This window comes from Carcharhinus amblyrhynchos, chromosome 20, assembly GCF_965287045.1.
Source record: "Carcharhinus amblyrhynchos chromosome 20, sCarAmb.v2.hapA, whole genome shotgun sequence".
NCBI lineage: Eukaryota > Metazoa > Chordata > Chondrichthyes > Carcharhiniformes > Carcharhinidae > Carcharhinus > Carcharhinus amblyrhynchos.
The window spans coordinates 31,984,784-32,007,191 of NC_137343.1; the positions used below are offsets into that span (position 1 = coordinate 31,984,784).

General features: G+C 38.7%; 1 protein-coding gene across 1 annotated transcript in view; it reads right to left on the minus strand.

The window, feature by feature from the left end:
* Positions 1-22,408, minus strand: part of ddx54 (DEAD (Asp-Glu-Ala-Asp) box polypeptide 54) — a 36,842-nt gene that overhangs the window by 12,928 nt on the left and 1,506 nt on the right. Inside the window, exons 2-15 of the mRNA XM_080208381.1 lie at positions 22,070-22,196; positions 18,921-18,991; positions 16,807-16,995; positions 15,408-15,457; positions 15,268-15,309; positions 14,179-14,274; positions 11,235-11,356; positions 9,330-9,391; positions 6,105-6,236; positions 4,656-4,866; positions 3,894-4,028; positions 1,682-1,903; positions 1,159-1,232; positions 874-1,071 (exon numbers count right to left, since the gene is read on the minus strand). Coding sequence (XP_080064507.1) covers positions 874-1,071; positions 1,159-1,232; positions 1,682-1,903; positions 3,894-4,028; positions 4,656-4,866; positions 6,105-6,236; positions 9,330-9,391; positions 11,235-11,356; positions 14,179-14,274; positions 15,268-15,309; positions 15,408-15,457; positions 16,807-16,995; positions 18,921-18,991; positions 22,070-22,196 — 1,731 coding nt within the window. The remainder of the gene's footprint in view (positions 1-873; positions 1,072-1,158; positions 1,233-1,681; positions 1,904-3,893; positions 4,029-4,655; positions 4,867-6,104; positions 6,237-9,329; positions 9,392-11,234; positions 11,357-14,178; positions 14,275-15,267; positions 15,310-15,407; positions 15,458-16,806; positions 16,996-18,920; positions 18,992-22,069; positions 22,197-22,408) is intronic.

Below are 22,408 nucleotides of genomic sequence, written 5' to 3' on the forward strand. Positions count from 1 at the left end.
TAACACACTTCATCTCTGACAAAACTGCTGGCACTGCTTTGAACCGTGGATGATCCTCCGAATTCACCTGCAGGTGACATTCACTAGTTCTGCTGAGCGCCAAATTCTCCGTTTTCACTGGCAACAGTGGTGTGGTGTGAACAATTAGGTACTTCCAGCCTGTGGGTTAAAGAGGACAGCTCACCACCACCTTCTCAAGATCAAAGAATGGGCATGAAGTACTTGTCCTGCCCACAAGACTACATCCGAAGAATATTAAAAAATTTATTTTGAACTGCCACGTTTTATGTCTAAACATATGACAGATTAAGATTACGCTATGTCGAACAGTCCAAATGCGCATATTAGGCATCAATTCTAAAAGCAGAATGTGAATGAACATCACTGGCTAATTTTATAAATGTACTCAAAATGCTCTTTAGGGGACACAGCTTCTAAAAAACAAGACCTTCAATGTTTTTAAAACAAAATGGTAAAATGAGTTTGATTTTTTCACATCAAACGCGAAAAGATACTTGCAGCCCTACCAGTTAAACTTAGCCATAGCTAAGGTAATCATTACGTAAATTCTTCCTGTCCTACACCCAATAAGTGGGGCTCAGGTCGATAAATGTTATGTGACATGTTGTAGCCCCAAGACAGACAAATCAAAAAGGTACTAGGTTCAAAATCTGGTCTGTCTTGAGTTAGCAGCTCCAACTAAGGTGGCAACCAGAATAATATCGAAAAGTAAAATGGATTTTTTCTTACCGCTATTATCACCAGTACCCACTGTTAAAGCATGTCAAAGGAGGACAGAAATCAAGATAGATTGATGGTCCCTACTTTCAACAAGTATATAACTACCCATCCTGAAATGAACATAAAACTAACCTCAATGTTATCTTCATCAGGCTCCTGACCAGCAGGGAGCTCTGCTTCCATTCGGATTGGCATGTTTTTGGAAACATCTACTTGCTTTTCTTCCTTCAATCGTTGAAATTTGCTTATAACTTGTTTCTGTTTATTTCGTTGAACTCGCATAATCTCACTTGCAATGGTTTTATTTGTAGAATTGACTTCAAAAATAGTCTGTGAAATTGCGAAAGGAAACTATAGTTCTTGGTTTAAAAACATTCATAAAATGGATTAAAAACACAAACAGAAGTATTTACTTACAGATTTTGCTTTATAGCTTTTGATACTATTAATAATCTTGAGTCTTTGAAGCTCTGTATCTTCTACGATAATACCTTGAAAACAAGAGAACAATCAAGCTTGTAATTTTATTCAATCAAAATATCATTGTGATATATCTACCTAAAACACCGCTACTGGCAACATGTTTTAAAAATGAAAAATAGAAGTTACAACACAGTCCTGCAGGAAGCTCTCCTGCTGTAAGTTCCCAACCATCGAATACATGAAGCAAAGGTCAAATTGAATTTATTTAATGGGATATTCAACCATTTTTCTTTTGTATGAGTTAATGTCCTGCGATATAAGCTCCAAAAGTTGTTTTGTAATTTTTGATCTTCTAGGGCTTCAATTTTTGTAACAATATTCTGAAGCTTCTTGTTGTGCAATTTATTTTGAAAGGTTATAAATTTACAAAGAATGTGTATTTTGTGACTGTAGTATCTATTATCGCCACAAAGTGACTAGCTAGCATTTTAAAATCTTAAATATATGTTTAACTTACCAAATGACGGATGAATGCCTAGTGTTGAAAAATCCATATCTCTAACTCTTTTTATTGATTCTGGAGAAGGATTTGGCCTTGACTTCAAGTACTGAGTGTAAGCATTCTCGGACACTCTTTTCAGGTTCTGAAGGTCCAGTGAAGTTTTATGGTCTGCTATAAGCAGTGATTCCTCATCATCTATTATATTCTGTGGTACCCTGCCGTATATTCCATTTGTATCTGGATATGCAAAAAGAAAGATTTTAGTCTGTGGCAGAGTGAGAGCGGTTAGGAACAGCTCACAGTGACACCTCATGCAAAGATATGGTCATCACAGTTCCTTCCCTCCAATTACTGATCAGCTAACAATATCTTGGTGCAACATAAAATAAAAACAGAAAATGCTGGAAAACCTCAGTAGGTCTGGCAGCATCTGTGGAGACAGGAACAGAATTATGCTTTGAGTCTGTATGACTCTTTTCCCTCTCTTTAACTCTGAATAAGTGTGATAGCACTGCTGTCTCACAGTGCCAGGAACTCAGGTTCAATTCCCGGCTTGGGTCACTGTCTGTGTGGAGTTTGCACATTCTCCGCATGACTTTTCTCTGGGAATTCCAGTTTCCTCCCACACAGCAAAGATGCACAGGTTAGGTTAATTGGACATGCTAAATTACCCCTTGGTGTCAGGAGGATTAGCAGGATAAGTAAATGGGTTAGGGTCTGGGTGGGATTGTTATTGGTACAGCTTCAATGGGCCAAATGGCTTCTCACTGCACTACATAGAACATAGAGCTGTACTGTGCTGTGCTGTGCTGTTCTTCGGCCCTCAATGTTGTGCCGAGCTATGTCCGAACCCAAGATCAAACTATCCCACTCCCCATCATTCTGGTGTGTTCCATGTGCCTATCCAATAACCGCTTGAAAGTTCCTAAAGTGTCTGACTCCACTATCACAGCAGGCAGTGCATTCCACACCCCAACCATTCTCTGAGTAAAGAAGCTACCTCAGACATCCCGCCTATATCTCCCACCATGAACCTTTTAGTTATGCCCCCAAATAACAGCTTCATCCACCCGAGGAAATAGTCTCTGAACGTCCACTCTATTTATCCCTCTTATCATCTTATAAATTCTAATAAGTCACCTCTCATCCTCCTCCGCTCTAAAGAGAAAAGCCCCAGCTCCCTTAACCTTTCCTCATAAGACCTACCCTCCAAACCAGGCAGCAACCTGGTAAATCGCCTCTGCCCTCTCTCCAAAGTTTCCACATCCTTCTTATAGTGAGGTGACCAGAACTGCACATAATATTCCAAATGTGGTCTCACCAAGATCTCGTATAATTGCAGCATAAACCCACGATTCTTAAACTCAAACCCCTGTTAATAAACACTGACGCACTATAAGCCTTCTTCACAGCTCTAACCGCTTGAATGACAACCTTCAGAGGTCTGTGGATATGAACCCCAAGAACTCTGTTCCTCCACATTCCTCAGAACCCTGCCATTGACCCTGTAATCTGCATTCAAGTTTGTTCTACCAAAATGAATTACCTTGCACTTATCAGGGTTAAACTCCATCTGCCACTTTTCGGCCCAGCTCTGCATCCTATCAATGTCTGTTTGCAGCCTATAACAGCCCTTCACCTCATCCACTACTCCACCAATCTTGGTGTCATCAACTAAGGTGTGCAATGTAGGGATTTTATGATTCTCCACAGACTCTGCCAGAACTGCTCAGTTTTTCCAGCATTTTCTGTTTTAATTTCAAGTTTCCAACATCCACAGTATTTTGCTTTTACATTAATGTTTTGGTACACCTTTACTCTAAGAATTTAATAGGCAATCAAATTCAACAATTTTATGAAGTTGGAATTTTTGATTTGGTATGTTTAACTTAAAGTTAAGATTGAAGAAATATTAATTATATTTCACAAGTTCTGGATGGTATTCTATAGTTGGGTAATGATTTAGTGCCAATGATATACATGTGATTCAATATTTTACATTGGATTAGCAAATCAGTACTTGAAAAACTAGACGTACATTTTATCATACAAGCGCAAATAGATTTTTCTCCCCAATTGCAGTTTGAAACAGGAGGCATAGATAATATGTAGAAGTCTAAGCCACACACAATTTAGTGGATCTGCTGGCGCTTAAAAACAAAATGCATTCTGCTTTATTTAAAATAAGAAAAATGAACTTTATAAGTTACCTAAAATGCATATTTACCTTCAAAATTCTCATCTTGACTTGCAAATTTCAGCGGCCGTCCAAGAAACAAATGTAAATCATAAACATATGGAATTTCATCAATGGCTACCAATGAGTAAGCGGTACCACTTCTGCCAGCTCTGGCTACTCGACCTGATTCACAAATAACAATTTTATATGTCCCCTGCTATTTAATGAACAGCATTACTATGTCATCTTAAAATAGCTTCCAATAAATATAAAATTCACTGGACAATTTAAATCTACAAAATTCTATTTAGAAGCTTGCGTACTTATGAGTAGATATTGACATGACAACACATTTCCAAAGTCGAATCCTCTTGAAAGTTCAAACTACAACTTCATGAGGATGTACAGATTATGAAATCAACCCACAGAACACAATTACTACTGAAAAGATCACAAAGTTTTAAAGCCAAAGAAAATCCCATGCAAGACTACTTGATATTCCACAAAGTCCAAGGTAAGAATCCAAGATGAAATGGATTTAAATCAAAGAACTTGCATTCAAAACATCATCTGCTTAAAGCTCCAAGATTATTGATAATGATGAGGCAAACCACACAATAATGTGAACTCACGTTGGTAGGGTTTGCCACAGATTTATCAGTATCGTTATGAAAAAGAACAGGAAGAGAACAAGAAAAGAATAGCTGACTCCTCAAGGTGGTCCTAATTTGAAGGTGTATCCATCCATCCATCTTAACAACATTTCAAGTCAATTATCTCAGGTTTGGAAATCTTAAATAACTTGCTTACCAACTCTATGCAAGAAAAGTTTGGCTTTGGATGGAAAGTTGTAGTTTATGACATTGTCCAACATGGGAATATCTATACCACGAGCTGCGACGTCAGTGACTATCATCACCATACACTTTCTGTGTACAAATTTCCCAATGTTGATTTTTCTTGCTGTTTGGTCTAGAGCACTGTAGCTGTGAGAACAATCAATACCTTGACTGGTGATTAGCTGGTAGAAACAAAAATAGTTCAAGTTGAATAAGTTCAAGCAAGTACACCCTTGGGATAATGTTTTCCTACAAAAACAAAACTATTACATGCTGGAAGTAAGATATTAATGACAAACAGATTTTTCAAAGTATGATCAGTCTACTTCTGGATATATAAGGCATAATCTTCATGTAATAAAAATTTTCTACATATGATTTGTTAGGGAAGCAATTGTTGATGAGTGAAAGTATCCTTTCTCAGCTTATAAAAAGCATACTAATGTGACTGAAGATACTGATACTGTGACACTTCTCCATCAATTTTAACTTCAAGTTTGCATCCACAAAAAGCTACCATCCAATGACACTAAAGCCAAGTGATCAGACACATTAACAGCACTTGCGAGTTGCGCTAATCCAACATCAAGGTAATTTATTTTAAATCTTGCAATCCAATAATGCCCTGGACAACTTACATGCTTGGCATGGAGACTTTTTTATGCAATGAGGAAAGAATATGGTGTGAATTGCAGCCTGAGACTTCACACTTTGGTGCTATTGTCTCAGACCTGGTAAAAAGAAACCTAGTTTTTGTATAACTTCAGCTTAAAACTCAAGATTAACAGATAAACTTGCAATGCAATTGATAAAAGCAAAATACTGCGGATGCTGGAATCTAAAACAAAAACAGAAAATGCTGGAAAATCTCAGCAGATCTGACACCATCTGCGAGGAAAGTATGTTGAGTCTAGATGACCCTTCATCAGAGCAATTGATTGGTTATCAATGACAAGCACCAACACCAAATATTATTTATTATTTATTCTCTGATGCTGGGTTCAATTTTGGGTGTAGGTTAATATGAAAAAAAAATTTCTTCTGACAACACACAAATTTAAGAAAATGTATTGCTACTAGATCAATGTGCTAAAAACCAAATGATGAGTAATTGCACCCTTACCAAAAAGGTACTGGACATTAATTGCATTCTTTACATTATTTATGTCATAATTCTCTAAATCCAATCTATTCTGATGGTGCATTGAGAGGCGTGTAATTAATTTTTATTTTTTATCGGTCAGAATAATTGTTCAATTTTGAAATTTAACATGGTTTTAGTATTCAAAGGGGCTGCTTAAAACAAAGTCAAGTACTGTCAAATTAAGCCAAATGGAGATCCTTGACAAACGCAGTTCTTCTGGCAAAGAATTGCCATTTAGTTTGAACAACATCGTACATCTTCACATTTGACACAAACCTCCTTTAAGTATTCCACATGATGTTTGGTAGCAGCAAAAATTACAGTCTGTTCTTGAGGTTTGATGATATTTCTCAACAAGTGAAGCAGAACAGCTGCCTTGTCGTCAGCCCGCAAGTGGAAAAATGCCAACTGTAAAAAACAAAACATGTTAATGGAACTGCACATTAATTGTCTATTATTCTAAAATAAGATTGTCAAGTCTGAGTTCTTAAAACAAGATAGAAGACTTGACAATCAAATTTCCTAATTCTTAATCACATAATCTGAAGCTCCCTGAACAATTAAATTATGCTCATTTACTGTTACTTTTTAATTATCACCTCCCATAACAAATCAAATTCTCACCAGCTCAAATTTCATTCAGATCGGAACAGATTTAATCTGGATTTATCCACAACAATTTTGCAAATCATTTTGTATTTTGAAGACACTTAATACATTTGACAAGATTATGAATAGGCAGAGAGTGGGGGTCAATGGGTGCTATTCGGATTGGCGGTTGGTGACTAGTGGAGTGCCTCAGGGGTCGGTGCTGGGGCCTCAGCTATTTACCATTTATATAGATGATCTGGAGGAGGGAACCGAGTGTATGGTGTCGAAATTTGCCGATGACACCAAGATTGGTGGGAAGGCAAATTGTGCGGAGGGTGTGGAGAGTCTGCAGAAGGATCTAGATAGGCTGGGCAAATGGGCCAGGAACTGGCAAATGGAATTTAATGTTGGCAAGTGCGAGGTGGTCCACTTTGGTAGGAATAATGGTAGGAAGGGTTATTACTTACGTGGAGAAAAACTGCAGCAGGCGACGGTGCAGAGGGACCTCAGGGTCCTTGTGCATGAGTCGCAAAAACCCAGCTTGCAGGTGCAGCAGGTGGTCAGGAAGGCGAATGGGATGCTGGCCTTCATAGCGAGGGGGATTGAATATAAAAGTAGGGAGGTCTTGCTGAGGCTATATAGGGCATTGGTGAAGCCGCAGCTGGAGTACTGTGTGCAGTTTTGGGCGCCGTACTTACGCAAGGATATTTTGGCCTTGGAGGGAGTGCAGAGGAGGTTTACTAGGCTGATGCCGGAGTTCAGGGGGTTGAGCTATGAGGAGAGGCTGAATAAACTAGGCTTGTACTCGTTAGAGTTTAGAAGAATGAGGGGAGATCTCATTGAGACGTATAAGATGATGAATGGGATGGATAGGATAGAGGTGGAGAGACTCTTCCCACTCAGAAAGGACAGTAGGACTAGGGGGCACAGCCTCAAAATAAAGGGGGGGTGGTTTAGAACGGAGTTGAGGAAGAACTTCTTCACTCAAAGGGTGGTGAATTCTCTGGAATTCTCTGCCCGTTGAAGTGGTGGAGGCTACCTCGCTAAATATTTTTAAGAAGCGGGTTGATGGGTTTTTGATAAGAGCGGGGATTAGGGGTTATGGGGAGAGGGCGGGAATGTGGAACTGAGCCATGACAGATCAGCCATGATTTTATTGAATGGCAAGGCAGGTTCGAAGGGCCAGATGGCCTACTGTTGCTCCTATTTCTTATGTTCTTATGTTCTTATACTGGGTGAAGGAGTAGACCATTCAGACCCTCAAGTCTGCACTGCTATTTGATAAGAGTGCAGCTGATCTGATTCTAATCTGGTTGAGGCCACAATCAAAGATTCGTTGTAGTGTAGGAGGAGGTCATTCAACCTATTGAGCCTACACTGACAACAATCCCACCAGACCCCATCTCCGTAACCCCACATGTTTATCCTGCTAATCCCCCTGACACCAAGGGCCAAATTTGTATAGCCAATCCACTTAACTCCACTTTCCTGTCTACTTCCTATAACCTCTATCTCATGTGTTAATCAAGAATCTAGCTCAGTCTTAAAAATATTCAATGACCATACCTTCACTGTTCTAAAAACAATTAACAATCCTCTGAAAAAAAAGTCTCACCTCCTTCTTAAATTGGAGACCCCTTGGGTGGAATTCTCCCCCCAAAAAATTCTAAGTGCTAAATTTGCATAAAAACTGCTTATTTAAGAGGGACTATCAAAATGCCCTAGTGTGAATCGCAGTGAAAATCAGGGGCCGGGCCTATTCCCACATAGTGCTGAGTGGACCACTGTGCACAAGCTGATCTGTCAGCACCAAGATGGCACATGCACACTAGTCTGCACTGCCGGCCTCCTGATCGCTGGGTAGCTTGATCGCTAGATGCCAGCCAGAGCAGCACAGCGGGATGGGAGAATCTCCCCCTTTATTTTTATATTATGTCTCCTTGTTCTGGCCTCTCCCATGAGGGGAAACATCCTCTCATTTTGTTAAGTCCCCTTAGGATCACATTTCATTCCTCTAAACTTCAATGGATACAGATCTAACATGCCCAACCCTCTCTCACAAGATAACCTCTTCATTCTAGGAATCAGTGGAATTAACCTTTTCCGAATTGCTTCTAATGCAATTATATCCGCTTCCTTCCCTAAAGGACATTAGTGAACAAGATGGATTTTTCTAACAATCGACAATGGTTTCACGGTCATCAGTAGATTCTTAATTCCAGATTTTTTTTATTGAATTCAAATTCCTCCATCTGCTGTGGCAAGATTTGAACCTGGGTCCCCAGAACATTAGATGAGTTTCTGGATTAATAGTGTAGCAATAATGCTACCAGGTCATCGCCGCTGGACTTAGTACTTCTGAAATGATCTCACCAAAGCCTTGTATAACTCTAGCAAAACTTCCCTATTTTTATATTCCATTCCCCTTGCCCTTCCTAATCACCTCCTATACCTGCACACTAACATTTTGTGATTCATGTATCTGGACATCCAGGTCCCTCTATACCGCAGAATTTGGTGATCACTCTCCATTTATTTGTATTGTTTTTCTGTTAAAGTGGATATATTCACACTTTTCAATATCATATGCCATCTACTCACTTAACCTATCTATATCCTGTCACCAACTCCTTATATCCTCTTCAATTGCAAATTGTTACTATTGATAAGAATGACTATTTCATCATTGGTGCTGTTACAGAAACAGGTAATTATAACAGGCCTAGTTTTTGGACAAATGAATGTTGCAATATAGCTGTACCAGATGTATTTACTGCAAATCTCCACAAAGATATGCTCTAAGTTTAAACTTTATAATGCCATACTCTATATAGAATAACTTTGAAAGATTAAACACATCTTTCCTCTGTTTTTATTTTACACAGCATATCAGTATAAAAAATTTCTTACTTGTAGCTGATCATTCAATTTAGTGTCCACATCTAGCCGGATTAATACTGGTTCTGTCAAACCTGGAAAGATACATGTTTAAAAATTATTAGTTTTATTAAGTAGCTTTTCAAACTTTACAGACAAAAAACAGATCACTACAAGTTATAAAAACATTGTCATTCATGCTAACAAGAAAATGACAAATACAATATTTTTAAATAGCTTATTGCTGACATATATTCAAGCTTCCATTTATGTACTCAGTAATACTTAAAGCATTTAAAAAGGCTCATTAAAATTTACCACATTTACAGCTTTCAATGGGACACATGACTAATCTTTAGCTGTTACTTTTCCTCAATTTCAGGTACAAATTTTTTACATTATACAGAAATTAAGCATGATATTAAACAACTATTTTTGAAATTTTGTAAAGAAATAGAATCCATTGAAATATAATGTAGCATATATTTATTTCACCTCAGAGAACTACTGACTGAGCAGAAGTTCAAATACATAAATATCCTTACCATCACTATGCAACTTGCCATTGAATTGTTTGGGCATTTTCTGACAGACATAACTTTGGCAGTGCTATTGTATAAAAACACCCAAGGGAAAACTGTAACAAAGCTCATGATGGCATAATTTCAGTTCAGTATTTCAGTGTTTCATACTTTCCCCACATTCTAAAATGCGTGTGTTCTATTGAGTAGACAAAAACATGGATAAAGCTTTCAGTTGTTAATAAAAGTCCATCACTCAAACCAGCCTCCCATCTGTTGACACTGTCTACAACTTCATGCTGCCTTGGAAAAGCAGCCAGCATAATCAAGGACCGCATACAACCCAGACAAACTCATTTCCACCTTCTTCCATTGGGAAAAAGATGCAAAAGTCGGAGATCACGTACCAACCAATTCAAGAACAGCTTCTTCCCTGCTGCCATCAGATTTTTGAATGGACCTATCTTGCATTAAGTTGCTCTTTCTCTACACCCTATGACTGTAACACTACATTCTCCACTCGCTCCTTTCCTCCTCCACATACAATATGCTTTGTCTGTATAGCGTGCAAGAAACAATATTTTTTGCTGTATATTAATACACGTGACAATAATAAATCAAATCAAGACCTCATTCATAGGTCTGTACGGTCTTGCACATTCTTGTGTAAAGCACTTTGTACCAGTAAATTAACATTTTAAACTACAAATTTATAGTTGCAATTAGATTTTAACATTTGCACGCTGTTCTTTATCCAGAAATTGAATAAAAACTGACCATTAGCACTGCTACCTCGCAGTGCCAGGGACCTGGGTTTGATTCGCGGCTTGGGTCACTGCCTGTGCGGATTCTACATGGTCTCCCCGTGTCTGCATGAGTTTCCTCCCATAGTCCAAAAGATGTGTGGTGACTAGGGGAAGCCCACTTGTGACATTAATAATAAATAAACTAAAAAGATTTGCCCCCCCCCCCCATTATTATGCCAATTTTCTCTCCTCCTCTAATTAAGGCTCTTTGTTGAGATACAATTACATACGCTCCAGCCACTCTCTCAACTCAGCATCCATTCATCAATCTAGATACTGACAAGAAATATTGCCTCCGAATCCAAAATATGCTCATTCAGATGTATTTCAAGTAGGAAGAGACTGAAAGCAATCAGAATAGTGCTCCAGGATGATTCTCCAATCCTTAACCTAAAATAAACAAGCACAACACAACCTACCATTACCATTGCTGAAATCAGTTAATGCCAAAGATTAGGATTGAATCTGGCATTTTCCTGTTCTTTATGCTTTAGTTACTCACTGCCCATCCACTTGAACAAAAGATCAGATTGTGGCCAACAAGTTGCTCTTTCATTTAAAATAAGTTAGACTATTATATAAAAACAAAGCAAGGCAATAATATCCGTTACCAGCACGTGCAAACTCCACCAGTTGCTTAGGCAATGTGGCTGAAAACAGCAAAGTCTGTCTGGAGTCTGGCAACCTTCTTATAATCTCTTGCAAGTGCTCTGCAAATCCCATCTCGAACAACCTGGCACAAAACAAAGGTTTACAGCAGATTTTAGTTTTGTACTATTAGCAAACATTTCTATTCTCTACATCCTCTACTTTGTCCTTGTGAAATATGTTACATATTGACTATTAGCATGGCTACACAGACAGTTATTCACCAATGTTCACACGTCAGGCGGTACGAGAGAACAGTCACCCTATTCAGATTAATCTTAGTGTGGCAGTACTTTCATATTCAAAATTTTCTCGATTCATGATTGTGCTTCTATGATCAGTATAGTCTACAATTAATCATGAAGACAGGACAGAACTTTTTGCCAATGTACTATTATGATCCCAGTTGATGTTCTAACTAGAAGGATCCCATTCTCCCAGAACTGGTCCCAATGTCTCAGAAATTTGATGCTTTCCTTCCCAAGTGCGAAGTGGTCCACTTTGGTAGGAATAATGGTAGGAAGGATTATTACTTACGTGGCGAAAAACTGCAGCAGGCGACGGTGCAGAGGGACCTCGGGGTCCTTGTGCATGAGTCGCAAAAACCCAGCTTGCAGGTGCAGCAGGTGGTCAGGAAGGCGAATGGGATGCTGGCCTTCATAGCGAGGGGGATTGAATATAAAAGTAGGGAGGTCTTGCTGCAGCTGTATAGGGCATTGGTGAGGCCGCAGCTGGAGTACTGTGTGCAGTTTTGGGCGCCATACTTACGCAAGGATATTTTGGCCTTGGAGGGAGTGCAGAGGAGGTTTACTAGGCTGATGCCGGAGTTGAGGGGGTTGAGCTATGAGGAGAGGCTGAATAAACTAGGTTTGTACTCGTTAGAGTTTAGAAGAATGAGGGGAGATCTCATTGAGACGTTTAAGATGATGAATGGGATGGATAGGATAGAGGTGGAGAGACTCTTCCCGCTCAGAAAGGACAGTAGGACTACGGGGCACAGCCTCAAAATAAAGGGGGGGGGCGGTTTAGAACAGAGTTGAGGAGGAACTTCTTCACTCAAAGGGTGGTGAATCTCTGGAATTCTCTGCCTGTTGAAGTGGTGGAGGCTACCTCGCTAAATATTTTAAAGACGTGGGTTGATGGGTTTTTGATAGGAGAGGGGATTAAGGGTTATGGGGAGAGGGCGGGAATGTGGAACTGAGCCACGACAGATCAGCCATGATCTTATTGAATGGCGGGGCAGGCTCGAAGGGCTAGATGGCCTACTCCTGCTCCTATTTCTTATGTTCTTATGTTATGTTCTAATTGCTCTTAAAAGTGGAGCAGAAACTTTGTTTAAAAGTGTCATTTGCAAAATCTAGTCCGAATTCTGGAATGTGAACCGCTAAATGAAAGTATTATTCCAAGAAACGATTCTAAAAAGTATGTTTTGGGAGTGTTTGGAAACTCTTGTGACAATCAGCTGGAGGGAGTTCTGAGGAGAAATTCATTGCCATTGAGTGTGAATACTAATGTAGCTTCAAATATACTGTCACCCATGTTCATCCTAAAACCTGTGTGTAATTGTTAAGCTAAGGGATGAATAATGAAGTGCACTGCAATCTATTTTTTCCATGTCTAATAATTTTTTTCTTGTTGTAAAAACTAATTAGCAGTCCTGTGACTGTGTTCCACTGCATTTGATTAAAAAAAGTAAAAGTTATGGTCTTCCCTCCCAGTTCTGGGGAGAATGGGACCTGTATAAATCTACATTTGAACAGGACTGGAACAAACAGCCTCGGAAGGAGGTTTGCTACTGCTGTTGGGCAGGGTTTAAACTAGGTTGATGGGGAATGAGAACCATGGGCAATTACAGATAGGACAAACTCACAGCACATGTATACAGCTATGTATATTACACATCTAGTAATAACAATGAAGCCTATGTTGTCAAAGCACAAAATGAAATCAAGCTTGGAATACCAAGCTTATTATCTATGCTTAACAATTTGCTGATGATGAGATAGACAAGGAATGGCATCCTTACTAATACAAAGATTAGGAAATGGGTTATGCCAAATAGGCGTTGAACTGGAATTGGAATAGGCCAATAGAATGTCACGATATCAGGTATGTAAGCTGAGAATTTGCTTTTGCGAGATTTAATTTTCAAGAATACTTAGATTTTCTAAGAGATTAGGCCACCATTGAAAGTTCCCCACTACAAATGGTTGTGCCTTTGTGATGAAATGTTAAATCAAAGCCATGTCAGCCTCCCAAGTGAGTGCAAAATGATCTTAAAAGTAATCATTAAAAGTAAAGCAGGAGAGTTCTGTGTCCTACCAACATTTATACTTTCACCAACCCTATGACATGATCTGATCATTTATTTCATTGCTATTTGTGACACCTTGCAGTACATAAATTGGCTGCTGTGGTTCCTACACATTACAATAGTGACTACATTTTAAATAAAACGGCATGGATCATAATGCTTTCGAGATGTCCTTTAGTCACGGAAAGTACTATATATGGACACTGCTCCATGATGTTCCCGATGGTGGGAGAGTCCAGAAGTAGGAGTCATAGTTTGAGGATAAGGGATAAACCTTTTAGAACAGAGGTTAGGAGAAATTTCATCACCCAGAGAGCAGTGAATGTGTGGAATTCGCTACCACAGAAAGTAGTTGAGGCCAAAACGTTGTCTGATTTCAAAAAGAAATTAGATAAAGCTCTTGGGGCTAAACAGACTAAGGGATATGGGATCAGGATATTGAATTTGATGATCAGCCATGATCAAAATGAATGGCAGAACAGGCTCAAAGGGCCTCCTTCTGCTCCTAGTTTCTATGTTTAAAACTTAGGTATTAGGTTGCATTATTAAAATCACCAATATCATTCAGCAATAATAATAAAGATAAATTTTACCTGTCAGCTTCATCAAAGACCACATATTCAACATTGTGCAGCTTTAGGTTCATTTCCACAGCAACGTGCATTAAACGACCTGGTGTGCCAATTATTCTGTAAAATGAACAAACTAAATCTACATAAAATCATTCCTGGTGTGTAAATATTTAAGGCACTCATTAACTCAATGCCACATATCTCGCATTCACTGATAATTGCCTGAATACTTAAATGACTGAACTGCTCAGCTGACAGTCAATTTTCTCTTACCTAAATTAAGGAATTCAGATGGATTAAGTATAACACTAATTGGAATAATAAGAATCTATGATGCTCATAATTTGTTAGTAAGATTTTATTAGCTGTAGTAATAAGGTACTAGCAATGGTAAAGCTTATTAGTAGCAGTAGTAGCAGCAGCGAGAACCCAAAAAGCTATGTTGCCTGCCTGCTGCCAGGGTTCAGGACACCTGCGCTTAGCTGGAAATCAACTTGCAGTGGGAAGGGGGAGGATCTTGTTTTGTGACTCATATTTACCAGCCCTAATGAGAGAAATTATTTAAAAACCTTGAAGCACAGAGCAGAAAGAAATTGTTTGAGCTATCCAATTCAAAGTTTATTTTTCATAGTTTTGTTTATTTGTAAATTACTCCTAAATTTCAGCCTGTCTTGACCAAATTATTTTTCATTGCTAAAGCTGACATGACCTAATGCTGTCTAGAGTTATCCATCAAGAGAGACTAGCATGCATGAATTTCCTCCATGTATAAATAAAAACATCTCAACTAAAAATCAAGAGCTGAACGCATGATTTGGGCTCATGCTCATCCTTTAGTGCAAAGTCTTCAGCACTTATGCTCCAACATTGAATCACATTATGCTGTCCCCAAATTCCACAAAAAGACCAATTTCATTAGCAAGCCCAAAGTTTGTTTTATAAAAGGAATTTCAGGTAGTCACGGATCTTAATAATACACAAACCAAAGCCTTGTTCTATCACAAGATACATTTGGCACTGCACTTGAAGAAATTAATAAACCTAATTCTAGGGATCATTGCAAGTGGCTAGTCATCAGCAAATAACATAACAAGAAAAAAGTTAACTTACATATCAGGATTTTCATGAAGTGCTTCAAACTGATCCTCCATTCTAAAAAGAAAAGAATCACACATTACATTCTTGGTTTTGCTTGGTTCAAGTAAATTACACCATCAAAAGTACAGATTACCATCCAAAAAGGTACTCACTTGTCTCCGCCCAAGATTAAAGCTGTTTTGAAGCCAGCAAACTTTCCAAGCTGCAAATAAAGATAATGGATCAAAAAATTGTGTGCAGTAAAGTTTTTGTTTATATTTTGATAATAAATGGTATATTTATTCAACATGAGTATAAAGCATTTGTCAAGGCTCTATAACTAGCATTAAATAAATATTCCAAAATAAAATCTGAAATATGTAATAGGAAACTCTAGACCACAATTCTTACTCTGGACAATATCGTGCTTTATTTACACAAATAATATAATTTTTTCTTTAATATTAGTTTAAAAGATAAAATATCCTATTAAGTGGTATTAATGCACAAACATATGCAGATGAAAAAACAATGCTCATTCTTTGGGTTTATTAGTTCCAATCAGCAGTAAAGAAATAACTGCACACATTATATATCAAGGAAAACTGTACTGGAGTAAGGGAGCACCAAAGGCACATTCCATAGCAGCACAGTGGCAGTGGTTCGCACTGCTGCTTCATAGTTCCAGGGACCCGGGCTCCCAGCCTGGGTCACTGTCTGTGTGAGGTTTGCATGTTCTCCCCGTGTCTGCATGGGTTTCCCCAGGGTGCTCCAGTTTCCTCCCACATTCTGAAACATGCACTGGTTAGGTTGATTGACCTGAACAGGTGCAGGACTGTGGTGACTAGGGGAATTTTACAGTAACTTCATTACAGTGTTGATGTAGGCCTTACTTGTGACTAATAACTTTAACTTTATATCAGTAACGTAACTCTAAGTTTTGTCTATTTACATTTCATAATATACAAAATGATGATTTTAAGTTAAAGTATGTAATTTATTGTTTATGAAGCTATTTTGAAGGTTCTTAAGAGTTATGGTAAGATGCTACCCAAATAAAAAGATTTTTCTTTGCTTGATGAATTAGGTTTCCTACATTACAAAATGGTTGTAGTAAAAATATACTTAATTGAATGGAAAAAATTGAGATATCTGATGCTTATAAGAAGCTCTATAAATACAAATATTTTCTTTTTTGTGTGATGGACAATTTTGAGTTATTTGAGACTATCATCTGCTCCTGATATTTAACTTCTTGTTGGCTTGCCTAGCATGAAAAATCAAGACTGAGAACACCCAGTCAGACATGAAGATATGCCACAGCTGCCTAATCTGTTCAAATTTTACGCATCACTTCGTGCAATTGCTCAATAATGCAGTTTGTTTTTAACAGTTTAGATTTTCCTGGAATGGTACAAATTTCAAAATGGTACTGAGAAAACAATTTAAGGCCTCTACTGTAGCAATATGAATGCAACAAATTATTTAGGAACTGAGTAACTGTTAGATTCCATGCTTGCTAATCTAATCACATTTTTATTGAATACATAAAGTCAGAAGAAAGTATCTTACCTCTTTTGTGAACTTCATGGTCTGTAATGCCAGTTCTCTAGTTGGAGTCAGGATTAAAGCTCTTGCTCCTGACTGAGCATTGGGCGCCTTCAGCCGTTCAAACAACGGAATAAGAAATGCCGCCGTCTTACCACTACCTGTCCTAGCCATAGCAACTACATCCTTGCCATCCAGTATCACCGGGATAGTCTAAACCAAGGACAGAAATTTATCTCAAAAATATGCAAGTGAAATAATTCCTCAAGGTAAACTTTCAAACTGTGGTAATTCATTTTCCAAAATACAGAAATCATCTACCTCTTGAAAATTCTCTGGTCAAAATCAAGTTGCTTCGCTTTCTCAAACTTGACAGTTATTCCCCTGTACACAAACTGAGCTGCTAATCACAACAGAGCCAACAGTGAAGGCGCTGTTTGGAAAGTTTATTCCCTACCAAACTTACTCAAAATATACTGAAATTATCTGGGGAGTTAGTCAATACTGCTCTTTCGCTCACATTTATAGTCAGCTCAAGATGAGGAGAGATTTGATAGCAGAAGAGTTGTTTGCTATCTCTGCTGAGGAAAAGCAGCATGCAAAGTGAGAACAATTTATAACCATTTTAACCTGATTGACAGTTGAGATTCAACTATGACAGAGGTTGCAATTACAAATATAAACCTGGCAAGTTTACATAGATTTTAAAGTTTGAAAAAAACGATAACACAATCAAATGAAAATGTTAACTACATATAATTTTTTCATCCATTCTTTGGGTGTGACCATAGCTGAGGAGGTCAGTTTTTAATCGCCTATCCCTAACTGCCATTGAAAATGTGATCTTGATCAAGAAGGCAAATGGAATGTTGGCCTTCATAGCGAGGGGAATAGAATATAAAAGTAGGGAGGTCTTGCTGCAACTGTACAGGGTGCTGGTGAGGCAGCAGCTGGAGCACTGTGCAGTTTTGGTTGCTGCACTTGCGGAAGGATACATTGGCCTTGGAGGGAGTGCAGAGGAGGTTCACTAGGCTGACACCGGAGATGAGGGGGTTGGACTATGAAGAGAGACTAAATGGACTGGGTCTGTACTCGTTGGAGTTTAGAAGGATGAGGGGGGATCTTATAGAGACGTACAAGATAATGAAGGGGATGGATAGAGTAGAGGTAGACAGATTCTTCCCGCTTAGGAAGGATAGCAGGACTAGAAGACACAGCCTCAAGATTTTTTGGAGGGGGCGGGGGGCAGTTTAGATCAGAGTTGAGGAGGAACTTCTTCACTCAAAGGGTGGTGAATCTCTGGAATTATCTGCCCGTTGAAGTGGTGGAGTCACGGGTAGATAGGTTTCTGATACAGGGGAATTAAGGGTTATAGGGAGAAAGCGGGAAAGTGGAACTGATCCACTTCAGATCAGCCAAGATCTTATTGAATGGCGGGGCAGGCTTGAAGGGCTAGATGGCCTACTCCTGCTCCTATTTCTTATGTTCTTATGTGGAGATGAACTGTCTTCTTGAACACTGTAGTTCATGTGGTGTAGTTACGACCAATATTTAACTCTTCTGTAACAGTTCGATAGAATTTAATTAGGCCATTTCATAGGGTGTTTAAGAGTCAATGGCATTCTTGGAGTCACATGTAGGTCAGGCTGAACTACGTAAGACTGTAGCTGAAGAGCAAAAGTAAAACCGATGAGTTTTCACAACAATCCGGTAGTTTCATGATCATTGTTAATGAGAACAGCATCTTTATTCCAAATTAATTTGTAGTAGAATTTAAACACAGGTCCCCAGAGCATTAGTCCATATCTCTGGAATACTAGGTCTAGCAACATTACTATTACACTAATGCTCCTTATAATTTTAAAAATTTCCTTTTATTTGAGAATACCTTTTCATGAAGAGTGTATCATATATTTTATCTGCTGATGAAGAACGACCAAATGTAGAATTTTTATCTGGTAATTTTCATGGTAATCTTTTATTTGATTGTGAATGAATAACTATCACAAATTGGTGCCACTGGCGCTGTATAAATAAACAATGATTTTCACCCATGATGTTTCCTCTATATGTGCGAATTTATAACAAAAATTGTTGTGGCAATGATTTGCTTTAATATTAGCACCACAACAAGTTACCTTTCTCTGAATTGGTGTTGGTACTTTGTATCCTTTCTTCATTATGCCTTTAAAAACAGGAAAACTTAAACCTGTGGGAAAACAAAAGTTACCAATTTTGTAACAGCCATTTTGTACAAATGTTAAAAAATATATAATTTCTGCATAACATCGCTGTGCAGTATTGGCAGCCACAATTGTGGCGTTTGATGCACACACTCTGATACCAGAATTTCGCTGCAATGACTGCATTAATATGACAGCATGAAGCTAGCCAGCAAACCAGACAAGAATATCTAAGGCATCAAGAAAAAGTAAATGGGGGCTATTTCCCCAGCTAAAGCAGCACAGCAGGTTGGGAGACATAAGCGGAGGCTATTTAGCAGGACTCCTGCTGGGCGCCACAGCCTCTGAGCCCCAGATTGCCAGTAGCGTCAGCTCTACGCTGAAAATTGGTGCGAAGCTGATTAAAATATTTAAATCTTCATTTGAATCTGATTAATGGGCCTGGGACGGAAGAAAAAACCAGCAGGAGTTACTCCAGTTTTTTTTTAATGTGAATTTGGCACTTAGAATATTTTTGGGAGAACCCCGGCCAATACAGTAAAAAGCAAACAGAAAGATATGCAAAGCAGTTAATTTATAAAAAATTAAGCAAGTCTTCCTGTCACATTTATATATTCAAATTTTTAGCTATGTAATGCAGTTTTTGTCCAGAAAATATGACTTGTTGTTACATATTTGCATAGATATTTACATTTACAGTCAAATTAAAATTGCTTTGTAGCTACACATTTATTGGTCTGTGGCACCTCAACTGTACATTTCTATAGTACCAACACCAGTTCAGTTTATTACCAGAATGATAGGGAGTGGGATAGCTTGATCTTGGGTTTGGACATAGCTCAGCACAACATTTGAAGGCCGAAGGGCCTGTACTGTGCTGTACTGTTCCACATTTCTATGTTTCTATAAGCATATGAGGAGTAGGCCACTCAGCCCGTCAAGCCTGTTCTGCCATTCATTAAGATCATGGCTGATCTAATTGTAACCTCAAACCACATTCTGGCCAACCCTGATAACCTTCCACCCCCTTGTTAATCAAGAATCTATCTAGCTTTGCTTTAAAAATATTCAAAGGTTGCGCTTCCACAGCCTTTTAAGGAAGAGGGTTCTACAGACTCACAGCCCTCTGAGAAGCAGAAACTCTTATGTTCCAAATTTCTCTGACTTTGTTAAAAAGCAAAACTTGTGGCAACTTGAAGCAAAGTATCGCAAAAAATTAAGACCTGAATGTGCGACTTTGAAACATAAATTGAATTATATATGCATACCTTAACCAAAATGTTCTCCACCATGTTTTTCATTTAAATAATGTTGCCTCTTGACTAATGCTTGTGACAGGACAACAAGCAACAGTTCTATTTTTATTTTTAATTTAAATCTGTTTCGTCAGTTGCATCTGGTTTTAAACCAGATGATGATACATCTGTTTATGAAAACGTGAAGATAGAACACGTATCAGAGTTTAAAATAAATCATATGGGATCCCACAAGGATCAGTGCTGGGACACCTTTGGAAGAAAATGTAGGCGTCTGATTAGTAAATCTGTAGATGATACAAAAATCTGGGGAGAAGCTGATAGTGTGGAGGAATGTCAGAGGATATAAATTGGCTGGAGACCTCGGACAAAAGAGGCAGATGGAACTTAATCCAGATAAACGTGAGGTGATGCAATTTGGAAGGTCTACTGCAGAAGGCAAGTATATAATAAATGGTACAGCCCTTAGAAATATTAACATGCAGAGGCATCTAGGTGTGCAGATCCACTGTTCCCTGAAGGTGGAAATTCAGGTGGACAAGGTGGTCAAGAAGGCTTATGGTATGCTGGCATTCATCAGTCAGAGTGTTGAGTACAGAAATTGGAAAATTCTGTTGCAGCTGTACAAGACTTTGGTTAGGCCACATTTGGAGTATTGTCTACAATTCTGGTTGCCACATTACCAGATGAACATTGAAGCACTGGAAAGAGTGCAGAAGAGATTTACCAGAATGTTGCCTGGTTTGGAGGATATGCACTACAAAGAAAGGTTGAACAAACTTGGATTGTTTTCACTGGAGCGTCAGAGGATGAGGGGCACCTGATAGAGGTTTGCAATATTATGACAGGCTTGGATAGAGTGGATAGTCAGAGAGTTTCTCTCTAGACTGAAGGATCAATTACTCAAGGGCATAGAATAGAATAGAATCTTATAGTGTAGAAGATGATCATTTGGCCTATTGATCACAGTGCCACTCAGGCCTTATCCCCCTAACCCCATGCACATATCCCAGTTAGTCCTCTGACAATAAGGGGCAATTTAGCATAGCCAACCCTCCCAATGCACGCATCATTGGGGTGTGGGAGAAAACCACAGCACCCGGAGGAAACCCACGTAGACATGGGAAGAACACGCAAATGCCACACAGTGACACAAGCTGGGAATCAAACCCAGATCCCTGGCACTGTGAGGCAGCAGTGCTAACCACCGTTCCACAGAGCCGCCAGGTTGGTTGAAAGTGAAAGGGAGAAAGTTTAAAAGAGATGCAAGGGCAAGTTTTTCACACAGAGAATGGCGAATGCTCGGAAAGCGCTGCTGGTGGTGGTAGTGGAAGCAGATTTCGTAACAAAGTTCAAGAGGCATCTGGATAGGCACATGATTAGGCAGGGAATAGAGACATATGGACCACGTGGAAGCAAGAAAATATTCGATTAGGGAGGCATCTGTGTCGGCACAGACGTGATGTGCCAAAGGGTCTGATCCTGTGCTGTTCTTTGTTGCAGCAGTTTGTAATAAAGAAACTGCTTCTGTTGGGTGAAATACTATTTTGTGCCCTCACTATGGTGTATTTAGGTTGTTGAACACTGAAATGAAGCCAAATATGAAACATCTGCATCACTTCTAACAAATGCCATAGAGCACAGCTCTAGATGAATTGAGAACAGCATACTACAGTATCTAGATTATGTTTCAAGAAAATGAACATTGGGGTTATGTCTACCAAATGGAAAATCAAACTACTTAGGTCATAACTGGTGTGTCAAGGACTACATAAATTAACTTGCTGTAACTATAGTGGCTCAACTGATCAGAAAAGTAATTCAAGTATCAGAAGCTGTTGGGTGTACCCATTGACTGAAAGCCTCCTGACTTCTTCTTCTTCTTATTCTGTTGTCGAACCATCTCACGGGTGTCTGGTTCCATGTCTGATGGACAATCGGCTGATGGAAAGTTTGGCAAACATCTGGTGCTGCACTGTGAAAGTAATTAAACACGGATAATTACATTTGTTACCTCTGAAATAACTTCATTTACAATTAATTAAATTCTGATCAAATCAATTTCTAGTGTACATTCAAACTAAAAACAAACTTTTTAATGCAAATCTTCACAACTGAATGTTATTGCTTCCTTGTTTTCTGTAGGATAATGAAAATATCTAAAGGTACTATGTAAGATGAGTTTTG